A 15,388-nucleotide genomic window follows, 5' to 3' on the forward strand; every position below is an offset into this window, starting at 1 on the left:
TTTTTTTTTTTTTAAAACCATATTGCTAAGACTTCTTATACGTCTACCACTATTTTTATGCACAACTGGACCATTTTTATACAAAACTACTCCCACCACTACTAACCATACCATCACTGGCTTTCTTCATTGATTAAAGCCAAATGTATCTAACTCCTCTAATACAGCTTTGGTTTGGAGGAAGGGGAAGTTGAACAAGAGTTGGTTTATCAACTAGTCAGACACATTTATTTCAAGTTGGGCTGGGCAACCATAGTGATCCAGGCAGGGATATAAAAAGAGGAAGCAAGCTGGGTATGGTGGCTCACACCTGTAATCTAACACTTGGGAGACAGAGGAAAATTGCTGTGAGGTCCAGGCCAGCTCCCAGTCCAGGCTACAGGGTGAGATATTGTCAACAAACAAACAAATAACCAAAGAAACTGAAAGGTGATAATGCAAGACTCCTACATCACTACTTAACTCAGATACCAAATAAGGAACATGAACATTCAACACAGAGTATAAATATTCAGAGGATACAGATCATGAACAGCAAAAATCAGACAGTAATAGCAACTCAATGTTTCATCACTAATAATTACTTACACAGGCAATTTTAAGGAGATGCCATATTTCTTTCTGCCTCTTTCCTTGCATAAACATGATAGTATTGTCAGCTTCTTTGATGTTACTGAGGGCCACTTCCACCTTGGGGAGTAGATCAATAATCTTCTGCTTACAGCCCAACAATTTGCTGGAGAGATGAAGTTATTGTCAGATACTTGTCACATCCCTCAAGACTGCATACCAAACCTGGCTGGGTAATGAACCACAACCAATACCGCATTTAATGACTGATCTCAAAAGTACTGCATGTAAACAGGAATTAGAACTGCATGCAGCTGTGGTTACAAATCCTAAGATACTGCCAGAACTATTTTTGGGTCTAGTATGTTTTACAAAGAGAAGTATTATACTTTAAAAGGAACAAAGTGCCTTGGTATTTAGGAGGAAGGAAAGCAGTTTTCCTACCTCAGGTGACAAAACAGCTCCTTGAGAACACGGTCCTGGCTTTGAACAGTATGCACAATGATCTTCACCATCTCTGTGCTGTCGCTGTATGAATGATCTATAAAAGACTTTAGTCAGTACATTTATAACTGCTCTTTCTCAGAACACATCAGCTTCCAAATGAATAATTCCTCAAAAACTCTTAAAAATCTAAAAGTACTCTAAAAAAATTCATTTGTTGTTGAATACCATCTTTTAGGCATGATATGGCTGTTGCCCTCTTGAACTCTCAGCAGCTGTGATTACCCATACAAGATTGGGCCTGCTGAGGTTCTGGAATGGAGCCATGAAGGGCACATGAGGACTTCGCTCCTCTTCAAACATGTATAAGCAGTTAACAGTTGCTGGGAGAAGGGGCTTATGAGGCCTCACCCTCCCCAAGGATCTAAAAGCCATTATCAGTTGTTGAGAGACATTTTCTTCAATAGATAGCCACTGGTTAAGTTGCCCATACTCCTGCAGGCAATCTCTGACCCTTGCTCCTGTAATACTAATCAAACTCACTGACTCACCAAGCTAGGCTTGTGTGGAATCATTTGTTTGTTCTGTCATTGGTGTCCTAGCTACTGTGAATACTCATTTTATCCCCCCAGGAAAATTTTATATCACCACCATTTAAAATAAAAATTGGATGAGGCTAGAGTGATGGCCCAGCAGTTAAGAGCACTGGCTGCTCTTTCTGAGGACACAGGTTCGGTTCCCAGCACCCACATCATAGCTAAGTACTGTCCTTAACTCCAGTTCCAGGGGATCTGACACCCTCTTCTGACTTCCAACACTGCATAACATGGGTGTACTTTCAAACATGCAGGCAAATCACTCATACATATAAAATAAAAATAAATTCTTTTTTTAAACTGGAGGGTCTGAGAAGATAGTTCAGTTCATAAAACAAGCACAAGGCCCCAAATTTGATCCCCAGAACCCATTAAAAAAAAAAAAAAACTGGATTAAAAAAAAAATTAGAGCCGGGTGTGGTGGTGCACGCCTTTAATCCCAGCACTTGGGAGGCAGAGGCAGGCGGATCTCTGTGAGTTTGAGGCCAGCCTGGTCTACATAGCGAGTTCCAGGCCAGCTGGGACTACAGGGAGACCCCGTCTCAAAAATACAAAAAAAACAAACAAAAAAAACAAACAAACAAAAAAACAGAACCCAAAACAAAAACTAAGTCTAAGAGTTATAGTGATAACTATACATCAAAAACTAGAGTTATGGTGGCTGGAGAAATGATGCAGCAGTTAAGAACACTTGCGGCTCTTCTAAAGGATCCCGGCACCCACATGAGGTGGCTCACAACTACCTGTTATTCCAGTTAGGGGATCTTTGGGGACAAGTTGCCTGTATTTGAGAATAGTGTTGTCAATCTCTAACAAATACTAATCCAGACTCCAAGACACATGCAGCCTTTGGCTAAGAGACCAGCATTTCTTATATGATTAATACTGCTTACTTAGAAGCAGTCCTGTAATTCATCTAACTTTCACAGCCTAAAAGGCCTATGCCCCACCTAGATTGTTTGGAATTTCATGTTAATCCACTTGTTGACAGCTTATAAAAACAGTGGAAAAAAAAAACTGACTTAAACTAAATCTGATGCACTAATAAGGGAACTGCAGACACATGAAGATGACAGATGCCCTCAAATGGGATGGCTGTTGATTACACTAAGTTCTACAGTTGTGATACTATCTCAGTTTAAAAATACTATTAGTCTTAATTGTTGTTTCAGAAAATGGCAATTTAAGTTTTAAAGCATGGAAAACTACGGATGCTTCATTCTGGTCTTTTCTTGGACACTAACTGCAAAAATACTACCATTATGAATATTTGCTATTAACTACTCACAATTTTATCATTTAATATTCATAGCAGATCTGTGCTACCCTCACTTTTCCAAAAAGAAAACTATGAAAGGAGCTTCAAAACAGGTTTAAAACTGTGAGACTAGAGATGCAGCTCAGTGGTAGAGTGCCTGCCTAGCATATGCAAGGCCCTGGGATGGACCCCCAGCACAGCAAGAGAAAAAAAAAAGTCCTTTGTTATCACTCCAGAAGCTCTTCCATATCACAGCTACCTTCTCCACATCTCTCTCCCTTACAACCCAGATACTGAGCTCCAAAAATACCTTTCTCAAAACATTTCTTGGCTGCTGCTTCTTTTAGGGAGAGGGTGTGTATGTACAGAGGCCAGAGGTCAACTTCAGTTATCTTCCTCTATAGCTCTCCAACCTTATTTGTTGAGACAGGATCTCATTGAACCTAGAAACCACTGTTTCATCAAGATTGGCTGGCCACTGAGCCCCAGGCGTCCATCTGTCTCCACCGCCCCAGGCTGCTATGCCTGGCTTTTATGCTGGGGATCTAAACTCAGGCCCTCATGTTTGTGTAACAAGCACTTAACCCACTGAGCCACCACCCTAACACCTTCTTTGAGTTTTCTCCTCCATTCTTTCATTTTTTAAAATGTCTACATTTCAATATCCTTATTTAAATTTAGAAACATTATGCTATAAATGTCTCAATGGCAACACCAAAACAGGATTTATTCTGACATTTGAAAATAAATGAAAATCCACCCACTTTGTTAAGCCAGGTGATAGTTTCCTAAAATGCCTTCAAATACTGTGATAGAAGTATCTCACCTGTAGGTCTGTGCTTTAACTGCTTATATAGATCAATGGCACGCTGTTCCCTACAAAGGGGAAAAAAACACTTCTGTACGTGGAAGTAACTTGATGACTAATAATCCACAACTTCAATAACTGGCTATTTGAACAATATTCCACCTTAAAGCAATTACAGATTATCAATGACTATTTTACAGAACATTTCACTGAGTAATAAGCAAGAATACAAGTTCTTAAAATGTAAAGCTTTACAAAGAAATCAGACGTGAGTGTGCATGTGTGTACATTTGTGTGCTGACTATGACACACGTGTGCTACAGCACATGTGTGGAGGTCAGAGGACAACTGTGGTCCTTCTACCTTGAGACAGGGTTTCTTTGTTGTCTGCTGCTGTCTATGCCCGGCTGGCTGGTCTGCAAGCTTCTTGGGATTCTCCTGCTTCTGCTTCCCTCTTGCTGTAGGAGCACTGAGATTACAGACATGCTACTACACCAGCGTTATGTGTGGGTTCTGGGAATTCAAACTCAGGACCCCAAGCTTGAGTAGCAAGTGCTTTACCATCTCTCTAGGCCACAAAATGTGAAGTTTTAACATAGTTCATATTTTCTCTGATCTTCTACCACAGACATGATACTGATGCACCAGAAACATTTAAATTGGCAGAATCACAGCTTGTGACTAGAGAGAAAACTTGAAGTTTATAATTTAGACACTTAGGCAGTTAAACTCAATAGAGGGCTTAAGAGATAATACAGTGGACCAAAAGTATAGTCAGCAGAAAAATTATGTAGTAAATCCATTAGATTATACTTAGAAAAGCACATGAAAAAGGGGCTTTGTAAAAAGGTAAAGACAAATAATCCAAAGAATTATTTCAAAAATTCCTTATGACTAAGAAATAGATTCCTTTAAATATTAAACTAAGAGATGGTGAGAAGGCTCAGCGAATAAAGGCACTAGCCACAGTACCTGATGGCCTGATTTTCACTTCCAGGCCCACCAGTGAAAAAGAGAACCAACTCCCAGAAATTGTCCTCTGATTTTCATACATGCCTTCACATGCATGTACCTATACACATACACACACAAAATTAAAAAAAAAAAAAAAATCACAGCAATACATCAGGTAGAGGAAAAGAAAAATTATAAGGACCATACCTAGGCTTAACCTGTCAGATAGACACAGAAAGAAAATATAAAGGCTACAGAATAAGACCAACAGCATAAATACACCCTTACAGAGATTCCATTAAGTCTCCCTGGCGTCTTCCATAGGGACTCTTCTGCAGCTCCATGATTTCAGTGTGCAAAGCCATAATCTGATCCTCAAGGTATCCAATGACACCAACCTACAATGATGCAAATGCAAAGGAAATGACAGGCTCAGATCTTAAAGGTAGAGAATGGTCTGCTGTAGCAGCAGAAATCAGTATCTTAGTATGAAAAGCTTTTGCTAAAGCTTGTTGTATATTTGTTTATTTAATGACAGTGATACTGTACCCCAGGCTGTCTTTAAGTCTGTAGTTCTCAAGTCTTAGTTTCCTGAATGCTGGGACTACAGGTGTGCAAGATCACAATAGGCTTATAAAAATTTTGAAAAAAAGAAACACACACACACACATATATGTATATATATTAGTAATATACATATTAGTAATGCTTTGAGATTTCATACATGCATACATACCTATGCTGGGCTTTAATCTCAGTGCTCAAGAGACAGAGGCAGGTGGATTTCTGAGGTCAGCATACTCTACATAGCGAATTCCAGACTACAAAGAGAGACCCTGGCTTAACAAAAAGGTAAAAATGAAAACATACTTATTCCTATGTTTCTTTCTTTTTCTCTCCTGACCAGTCAACTACTAATAGTGTTTGCTTTGTCCTCTGGAGAAGCAGAACAAAAGAGCCATTATCAGGACAAAGCAAGTAGCCACTGAAACCACTGGCATATCTTGCATCTCAATCCCACACCACCAACTGCCTACCCATATCCTCAGCCTAAGTATGAAATGGCACCAAGGAAAGCAACAATCCAGGACCATGGGCATACAGGAAAAGGAGGGAATATGCCACCCAGGAAAAGATCTATACCTAAGGAGACCGTATAATTTATTGTCTAAAGCAGTGTAATTTTGACAGTGAAAGGGAGTAGTAGTGGTAATTATGGTAAGATGTCAGGTATAAAAGGGACTATCCCATTTAAACCAGGATGTGCAGCCATCTTATCTAAACCAGTGAGAAAAGTGACACATACCATTTATTACTGATTGCAATTTAATCTTCATCATAATCCTGTCAGAAAAGATAGCTTCCCTAATATATATATAATATGGAAACTGAAGTCCAGTGAAGCTAAAAAGTTTGCCCAAAGCCCTTTTTTACCCACTATGAAATGTTTTATATATACAAAGCATCTACTACATTTCTGTCTAAATTTCAAGAATGATCTGATAAATATTCTTTATATACCAAAAGCAAAGACAATTTCTAATGGAGACATTAAACACACAGAATGACTTTAGTGATTTTACCTCTGCATAGTGGATGGCCTTTTCTTCCATTTCTTTCCATGCTTTTAGCATTTTTTCTGAAGCTAAAAAAAGAAAGAAGAAATTGGTTACCTCTGAAATAATCGTAACTTTAAACACTAGCCTGGTCACCTCCTTGCTGTAACAACCTCAAAGATACATTATGGGTTGGAGTATGTCTCCCAAACAGATATGCTGCCCTGCTAAGCCTCAATACCTCAGAAAGTGACTTCACTGAAAATAGGGCAATTTATAGAGTTAATCAAGTGTATATACTTACACTGGATTAGGCTAGACCCCAATCCAGTATAACTCTCCTATAGTGTCCTTAGAATAGAACAGACATGGGTATGGGGGTATACAGAAACACAAGTGGAGAATGCCATGTGACAACTACAGCTACAAGCCAAAGAACACCAAGGATTGTTGGCAACCATAGGAAGTTAGGAAGAAACAGGGAAGTAATCCTCTCTACAGGTTTCAGAAGGATCACGGCTTTGCAAACACCTTGATTTTGGATGTTAGCCTTGTGAACTGTGAGTCTTTACATCTATGTTGTTCTAAGCCACATAGCTGTTATGGAAGTCCTAGAAGAGTAATACAGTTCTTCCTCAAAATTAATTTTTAAGGGGCTGGAGAGATGGCTCAGAGGTTAAGAGCACTGACTACTCTTGCAGAGGACCCAGGTTTGATCCCCAGCACCCACATGGTGCCTACAAACAGTCCTTAACTCCAGTTCCAGGGGAATCTGAAGCCCCCTTCTGACCTCGGCTGGCACTGCACAACAAGGGTGCACTCACATACATGCAGGCAATACACTCATACACATAAAATAAAAATAATAAATAAAATATTTTAAAATTAATTTTTAAATGTAATACAGGAACGTGCTTCAAAAAAATTAAACATGAGATAGGGATTAGCTCAGTCGCAGAACATTAGCCTAGCATGCACAAGGCTCTGGGTTCAATTCCCAGCACTGTAAAGATAAGCAAATAAACAAGTAACCATAAAAGTGTGTACAAAGCAATGACTCTTGGCCAGGCATAATGACGCACACCTTTAATCCGAGCACTTTGGAGGCAGAGGCAGGCAGATCTCTGTGAGATCAAGGCCAGACTGGTCTACATAGTGAGTTACAGGCTGGGGCTACAGAGAGAGCCTGTCTCAAAATAAGCAAAGCAAGCAAGCAAACAAACGACAAGCCTCTTTCCTTTAACTCCAAGTGATCGCACTATTATGCTTGTTGCAGGTTATATTCCCTGTTCTCTTAGGGTAAGATGATCTATACACACATTTTTCCATACCTTAAAAATTTCACTGCCAAATATTCAACTGATCTTAATTTAATATCAACACATCTAGATCTCACTATGCCTAAATAATTGAATAGTATGCCTTTGACAAGTCAAAGATATTTTAATGGAATTATAGTATTTTGTCATTCAACAGATAAATATGCAGATACAAATAAAGCATCAACCACAGAAAACACTGGAGAGTACATTTATTTACCTAGCTGGACACGTCTGATAATTTATGCTGAGATACACACACTTTCATAAGGTACATGTACAAAACAGAATTCACTCCCTAAAGATTTGTAGCAGAACTCCACAGCAGGTAGATTAAAAGGAGCAACCTTGGTGTTATCTGTGGTGTTTACAGAAGACAAATAATTTAAGACTCCCCTGGCAGTGTTAGTTCATTTGAGCTACTACATTAAAACAAAGGCAAACAAAACAAAATTCTAGCTGTTAAATAAACAACAGAAATTTCTCAGTTTGGAAATCAGAGAAATTCAAGATCAAGACACCATGAAGGTCTGGTGAGGCCCTGCTTTCTGGTTCATAGGTGGCTGCCTGCTGTGTCCTCACAGGCTCTCCTGCAGGCTTCAGGCTGTGAGGCATTAGCTCATTCATGAGGTTCCACCATGGCCTAGCCAACTCCCAGAGGTCCTCCTTCCCAGTACCATCACCGTCAGTCAGGATGTCAACATATAAATTGGGGATGGGGGGGCATCTCAGTCCACAGTACTGGCTAAGAAGTCATCTCAGTACAGATCTGTATCTATTTTTAAAATGAGACTTAAAATTCAAATACTTTTTTTTCTTTTTTTTTGTCTTTTTGAGATAAGGTCTCCCTATAGCCGGCCTGGAACTTAATATGTAGACCAGGCTGGCCTCAAGCTCCCAGAGATCTGCCTGCCTCTGTCTCCTGAGTGCTGGGACTAAAAGTGTGAGCCACCATGCCTGGTGAAATTCAGATTCTTAAGTCATTTCTCTATTATTCGGCTTTTCTAGAGCTAAGTGATTTTTATTCCAATTACAAAAATAAGTTGTTCAACGACAAGATTAAAAAAGCTAACCCTCAAAACAAAAATGGTTTGGTGACCTAAGTTATTCTGTCTGTTATTTAATGTGAATTTAAATGACCAGTGGCTATGAGTTGTCAACACAGAAGAGCAGATAAGGTTTCGAAAGACTAGACATTCCTTATGAATACATCACAGCCAGATACTTACATATCCCATATGTCATCTGCTCACTATATCTCTCCAAGTCAAGTTGAATGCTTTTGTGAAAAAATTCCAATTTAGCTTTGAGTTGCTGTGATGCTGAAATCAACGTGTTCTTCATTTTTGTCAAGTTAGCATTATATCTAAGAAGACTTAACCTAAGCCAATGCAAAACAAAATTATCAACATTCGCAAAAAATATCCATTTGCAAACATAAATTACCAAAACTCCAAAAACTTTATTTCTATAATCAATTTATGAGAAACAGGTGACCTGTGGAACCTAGTCTCTAAAGACTTCCTGTCTGTGAAGTTCTGTGATAAACAATGTTCTTATACAAAGAACATTCAGGAACTACTCTTTCCAAGCCATTGAAATTAAATGTTTTCAGACCATTGATAAGAAAGCTACAAGTTTGATCAGAACATTACATTTCAATGGGGCTGGTTCAGTGGGTACAGTGCTTGCCTTGTGCAAGCCTGAGGATTGAGTTCAGATCCTCAGCCCTCACGAATATGGCAGTTCATGGAGGAGGGGGAAACAGACAGATCCTGTTGGCTTTCTGGCCAGTCAGTATAGGTAAATAGAAAGCTTCAAGTTTAGTAAGAGACCTTGTCTCAAAAATTATGTGAGGAACAATAGAAGAAAGACACCTAACATTGACCTCTGTCCTCCACATGTGCACATGCATGTGCAAAGTATGCGCATGCACACACACACGCACACACACACACAAATTGTGTCAGGCATGGAGGCACGTCTTTAATCCCAGCACTCAGAGGCAAGTAGGGTGGATCTCTGTGATTTCAAGTCTGCCTGGTCTACACTGCAACTTCCAGGCTAGCCAGGGACACATGTGAGACTCTGTCTCAAAAAAAGAAGAATATTGCATTTCACATTGGTTCAATATTTTTGCATTGCACACAATACTGCTTAGTGGAAACTGTCAAGATGAATTCTTGAGTATATGATACACGTGACATTCTGTTAAAAAAAAACAGAACCTACTTACATTGCGGCTCTCTGTCCCTGAAAGAGCCTGCTATAGTCTTCTTTTAGCCCGGACACATAGTGTACTGCTTCAGCCCACACTTTACGCAGCTGTATAATAGGAAGCTGTATCTTGCTATCTTGTACTATAGGCAAGATGATAAGGGAAGGTTACTTTCAAAGACTTTACATTCCATTTTTGTGATTTTCTTTCCAAATAATAGTCCCATAGATGTTAGAATTTATTTACAATAGCCAGGCTCTAGATATAAAGGAAAATAAAAATGAATGACAAAGCCTGTGTGTGTGTGTGTGTAAATATTTGAACATGCACAATGAAGGAACAATTAAACCTTAAAAAGGTTTAATTAATAGTGGAGTTTCATTCTATCTGTAAGAGTCCTATCCTCAGGAAGGGAAGCACTGTCCTAAGAGACGGATCTAGGGGTGATTTAAAATCCTTTTCACCTTCCAAACTACATTAAACCCATTTTTCAGCACATATAGAAACCTCAAGTATGAGAGACACAGAACAAAACACCAAAAGATCATTTCTATTAATCACATAATCTCAGAATTAAAGTTCAGCTACTAAATGGACTATACTTACCAATGTAATTTACACAATCAGATAAACTTCTGGATTCAAAGGGCCCTTCATATACAGTCTTACTTTTATCAAATAAATAAACCATGTAGCTATCACAGCCTCTCTGAAAAAGAAACAAACAAGGTTCTAAGATTCTTGATAATCCTAGATTTTGTAAATACTTAAGCCCCAGATTTCATGCCTTTTATAGACTTAGAGCCTAAGGGTTAGTTAAGGGGAAAAAAAGATATATGGAGTCAATTTAAAAAAAAACAACACCAGACCTGAAAGAACAAATACAGGGAACATAGAAGGAGAGGATAATGGAATTCATGTGAAAGAAAAGCAGGAGGGAAGATGGGGGAGAAGAAGAACACCAGCGAGAGAGGGGTAAAGCGGAAGGGGGAGGAACAAGAAAAAAATATAATGAACATATACGTATAAAAATGCCACAAGGTAATCCATCATTTTGTATGCTAACTTAAAGTTAATTAAAATGAAAAAAATTAAGACAAGTTTTTAAAAAATAAAAGAACAATTACCAAAAAAAGCACATATCCACAGAATAGAAATACTATTTAGTAGTCAAAAAGAAAAATACCAGCTGGCATGGTGACACATGGCTGTAATCTCGGCACTGTGCGTGGCCTAAGGAGACAAGGCTAGACTACTTAGCAAGACCCTGTCGCAAAAGCCAGCATGGTGGCACATGCCTTTAATCCCAGCACTTGGGAGGCAGAGGCAGGTGGATCTCTATGAGTTCCAGGCCAGCCTAGTCTACATAATGAGTTCCAGGCCAGGTGGGGCTACAGGGGGACCCTGTGCCAAAAACAAAGAAACCCACCCCAAACCAAGCAACAACAAAAACCCTGAAAACAATCTATCTTGTTTTATTTCTCTTTTTTTGGTTTCTTTTATTATTCCATATTTGTGCATTTGTTTGTGCTTGTATATGAGCATGTTCATGCAGTGAATCTGGCCAGCCATAGTGGTGCACACCTTTAACAAAGTTTTTATCCACACTTTCTGCAGCAAAACAGTAGGGTAACTATAGTTTACATAATAATTATATATTTAAAGATAACTAAAGGAAAAGAGTATGAATGTTTCCAACATAGAGACGGTGATATTCAAGGACATGAAAGTGCTTATCTTTTTGGTTTGACCATTACACAGTGTATACATGTATTGAACTACTATACTGTACTCCATAAATAAGTACAAATATTATGTCAATTGCAAACAAAAAAGGCCTGTGCATGGCAGGTCAGGTCTGTGATTCCAGTTCTCCTGAAGCAGAAAGAGTGTGAGTTAGAAAGAGGTCAGCCTAGTCTGTATAGCAAAAACAAAGCCAAAACAAAACAAAGCACAAAATGATCCCTTACAACTCCATCTAGAACACATTGAGAGGCTGGTTTCCGAGGATCCAGAGAAATTCCTGTCTCTGACAGAAGTTCTTGAGAACCAGTATTTATTCCAGTTTCACGCTCAATACGAGACTGTAGTGAATGAAGACTTTCATCACACGGTAACAGAAAAGAAATTATTTTTGCAGAAGTCATATTCAGGATGTGCACTACCTAAATAAGAAAAAAGATAAGTGTATTGGTTATTTGGTACATGAGCAATTCAGTAGAAAATATTAAAAGGGGAATCTGAACAAGGAGAATTATATATGAAACAAGGTTCACTTCTTCTCAAAAGTGAAATCTTCTATAATTGTTAAGATGACATTTTACAAATTGAAAAGTGGAGTCTACTTTTCTAAACAATAGATAATAGTTTCAACAAATAAAATTTAAAGTTCTATGGGGCTGGAGAGATGGCTCAACAATTAAGAGCACTGGCTGCTCTTGTCGAACACTTGGGTTTGAGTCCCAGTACCCACATGGCTGTTAACACCGATCTGTAACTCCAGTTCCAGGGGAATCTGACACACTCTTCTGACCTTTGTGGGCATTGCATGACATACATGCAGGATACACTTTCGTACATGCAGGCAATACACTTATACACATATAAAATAAAAATAATAAAAAAAATTTTAAGTTCTAGGGATGCACAAAAATGAATAGAAATTCCAATCAAAAAATACTTATTTCAAAAAACATTATCATAGACCAAGAAGGAATATTCTTAATTATGAAGTGTCTGATAAATGCTAACCACAGAGTAAGAGCTTTCACATAATATCCCCATTAATTAGATCTTCTAATCTCTCTTTTAGAGGAGGGAAAAATTAGGCTTCCTAAAGGTAGTTTGAGCTGGGTATGGTGTGGTGCACGCCTTTAGTCCCAGCACTTGGGAGGCAGAGGCAGGCAAATCTTTGTGAGTTCAAGGCCAGCCTGGACTACATAGTGAGTTCAGGACAGCTGGGGCTACAGGGAGACCCTGTCTCAAAAAGACCAAAAAAAAAGGTAGTTTGTTAGAGGCCACATAGCTGATAACCAATAGAGCTTGGATCTGACTTCTTAACTGTCATTTTGCCTCCAGAAATAACTATCTGAAGAGATGGGCTTCTCTTTCAACAAGAAAAAGCATTATTATTCCCACAAGGCAAGCAAATCCTGGAGTGATGATCTGCTTAATGGCTCAAAGATGGCTAAGAAAACCATCTTACATAAAGCCCCAGTGCAAGTAAGCTCCACATAGCCAGTGTGTGTGAGGCTGAGTCAAGTGAGGTCCTACTCAGGAGAACAAAGACAAGAGAGACGGAAGTCCTTTTGATCGCAACAGTCCTCTTCTTTCCACCGTCCTTAGATAAGCCATACAAAATTAATACTTATATTCCCTGGCTCTTCACATTAACTAGTACATGCAAATGATAAAATGGTATCTGCTGGAAATTTTTACTACAAAATTAAAGCATTAATTCAAGGCCAACATTATTCCTTTTATTACTTCTGTTAAAATACAAGTTCCTTAAGGTATGCTGAGAGAAATACCAACAGCCTTGTTATACTTGGAATTTACAAAGAGATCAGTTTCAGGTTATAAAATGTTTGGGAATTTTTCTAGAGTACTATTTTTTTCTTTTCATCTTTTTGAGACAGGGTCTCGCCACAGTTGGCCTGGAACTCACTACGGAGACCAGGCTAGCCTCAAACTCACAGAGTTCTGCCTGCCTCTGCCTCCAGAATGCTGGGATTAAAGATTGAAGCCACCATGCCCAGCTCTCAAGCACCCATTTAATAAAGCATGCCAAGATTAGATTCAGTTTTACATGATTATGAGTTCCTCATTCAAATTAAAAAAAATATTTTATTATTTTTATGTGTATGTGTATTGCCTACATGTAAGTGCACCTATGTCATGCAATACCCTCAGAGGTCAGAAGAGGGTGTTGGATCCCCTGGAACTGGAGTTACAGATGGTTGTTAGCTGCCATATGGATGCTGGGAATTAAACCCAGGTCTCCTGCAACTGCTGAGCCATCTCTCCAACCACCTTCATTCAATTTTTAAAAGCCTATACTGTAGGTCCTGGCTTAATATGTGGGTCATGAGCCCATACAGGATCATGTAACTGAATTTCAGGCTCACAAAAACTTTGGCAATGTTAAAAAGTTTTTTTTTTCTTTAAAAAAAAAAATAGTTTATTGAGAATTTCATATATGCATAGGTGTTTTGATCAAATCCATGCCCACTCCCTCCTCTCCAACTCCTCCCATATCTCCCCATCACTTTTTTTGATAACTTCAGGTATTCTTTCTTCTTTATTTATTTTTTTATGGGGCTTTTGGCTACTCTAACATAGGAGATGTGAAGGAGAAGTAAAGGCAAGAGTAATTAGGATTACAAGTTCTAGACAGGGAACTAGAAAAAAGTCAGAAGTTAAAAAGTTTCTTAATGCACAACCAAAAATTAGTTCAAAGTCAATCCATCAACAGAAAGCACTCCTGGCAGCTCACCCATGCAACTTTACTTCGGCCTTGCTTCTGAACACTTAACATGCACACTGCACTGAGCATGCTGTCATGCCACACAAAGCCAATGAATGCTTCCTCAAATACCTCAGCTCAGATTAGAGATCAGTGCATGTTATAGATTGCAATGTTTTGTACTGCACATATAATTTCTGCTCGTATAGAAACATAATGGTTTATCTACAAAAACAAACACTTCTAATATCTTTCTATCATTCCTCAGCATGTCAGTATCAAATTAGTCTATCTCTGGATTATATATACTTTGAATATTTATTTTTGAAAGTGCTGTTTGAATTTCATTTAAAAATCCTTAGATGGATTTTGGCTTAGGATTTAGATGGAATTTCTAACAATTTTTGAAATGGTCCTAAACACACATCTGCCATTTTCCACTAAGTTTTTATGCAAAACAGAATTCTTAGCATTGACAACCATAAAATCAAAGTATCAATCAACTCTGAAAATAGTTGAAGATGCTTTGTCCTGTAGTATCCAATAATATTCAGTCAAGACTTAATTTTTTATGTAAAAATAAACAAGCACATCCATTTCACTAGTATGCAAATTTCCTTTCATCTTTAATAAAGTAGCAAAATTATATATATATATATTATATCAAAGAATTGTTTTAAAATAACCTCTATGATATGAACAATTGTTGCATTTTATATACCCTGGCCACGCAGAAATTTCTTAGACTAGAAGGAATTGCAGGTGGAAAAAGTTTAATTAGCTGTGCTACAGGCAATCAATAAACAGAAAACTGCAGATGGGAGTTGAGATCTACACCTTTCATTCAAGTCAGTGAATACATGCTGAGAACCTGATACATGCCCTGCTTGGCACCAAACCCAGGGTAGGCAACTGTTTAAAAAAAGTCATAAACAAACCTAGCATTGAAGGAGACTTTAAGAAGAATCATAAATAAACGATAAGAAATACTTAGGGAATATAGAGGATATTAAGTGACAAATTGTGTGGTAGAGACCATTTAAAGAAAGGTAAGTTTAAGATATGTCAATCAATGTAGGTGAAGAGATTCACATGTGGAGATTATTCTGGGCAGAAGTATAACATCTGTCAAAACACAAATATAGATATGGTATCTGATGGCATGAGGAGTGACAAGCTGGTGCTGACTGAGGCGAAGCA

At 38.3% G+C, this 15,388-nt stretch overlaps 1 protein-coding gene across 3 annotated transcripts in view; it reads right to left on the reverse strand.

Annotated features, from left to right (window-relative positions):
• Positions 1-15,388, reverse strand: part of Chuk (component of inhibitor of nuclear factor kappa B kinase complex) — a 30,869-nt gene that overhangs the window by 4,762 nt on the left and 10,719 nt on the right. For all 3 annotated transcript variants that reach the window (XM_017801242.2, XM_017801241.2, XM_008845547.3), the window contains exons 10-18: positions 11,694-11,888; positions 10,330-10,432; positions 9,742-9,865; positions 8,735-8,886; positions 6,214-6,275; positions 4,919-5,028; positions 3,695-3,744; positions 1,015-1,111; positions 589-736 (exon numbers count right to left, since the gene is read on the reverse strand). In XM_017801242.2, the coding sequence (XP_017656731.1) occupies positions 589-736; positions 1,015-1,111; positions 3,695-3,744; positions 4,919-5,028; positions 6,214-6,275; positions 8,735-8,886; positions 9,742-9,865; positions 10,330-10,432; positions 11,694-11,888 (1,041 nt within the window). The remainder of the gene's footprint in view (positions 1-588; positions 737-1,014; positions 1,112-3,694; positions 3,745-4,918; positions 5,029-6,213; positions 6,276-8,734; positions 8,887-9,741; positions 9,866-10,329; positions 10,433-11,693; positions 11,889-15,388) is intronic.

The sequence above is a fragment of the Nannospalax galili genome, unplaced genomic scaffold (assembly GCF_000622305.1).
Source record: "Nannospalax galili isolate Female #2095 unplaced genomic scaffold, S.galili_v1.0 scaffold161, whole genome shotgun sequence".
Classification (NCBI taxonomy): domain Eukaryota; kingdom Metazoa; phylum Chordata; class Mammalia; order Rodentia; family Spalacidae; genus Nannospalax; species Nannospalax galili.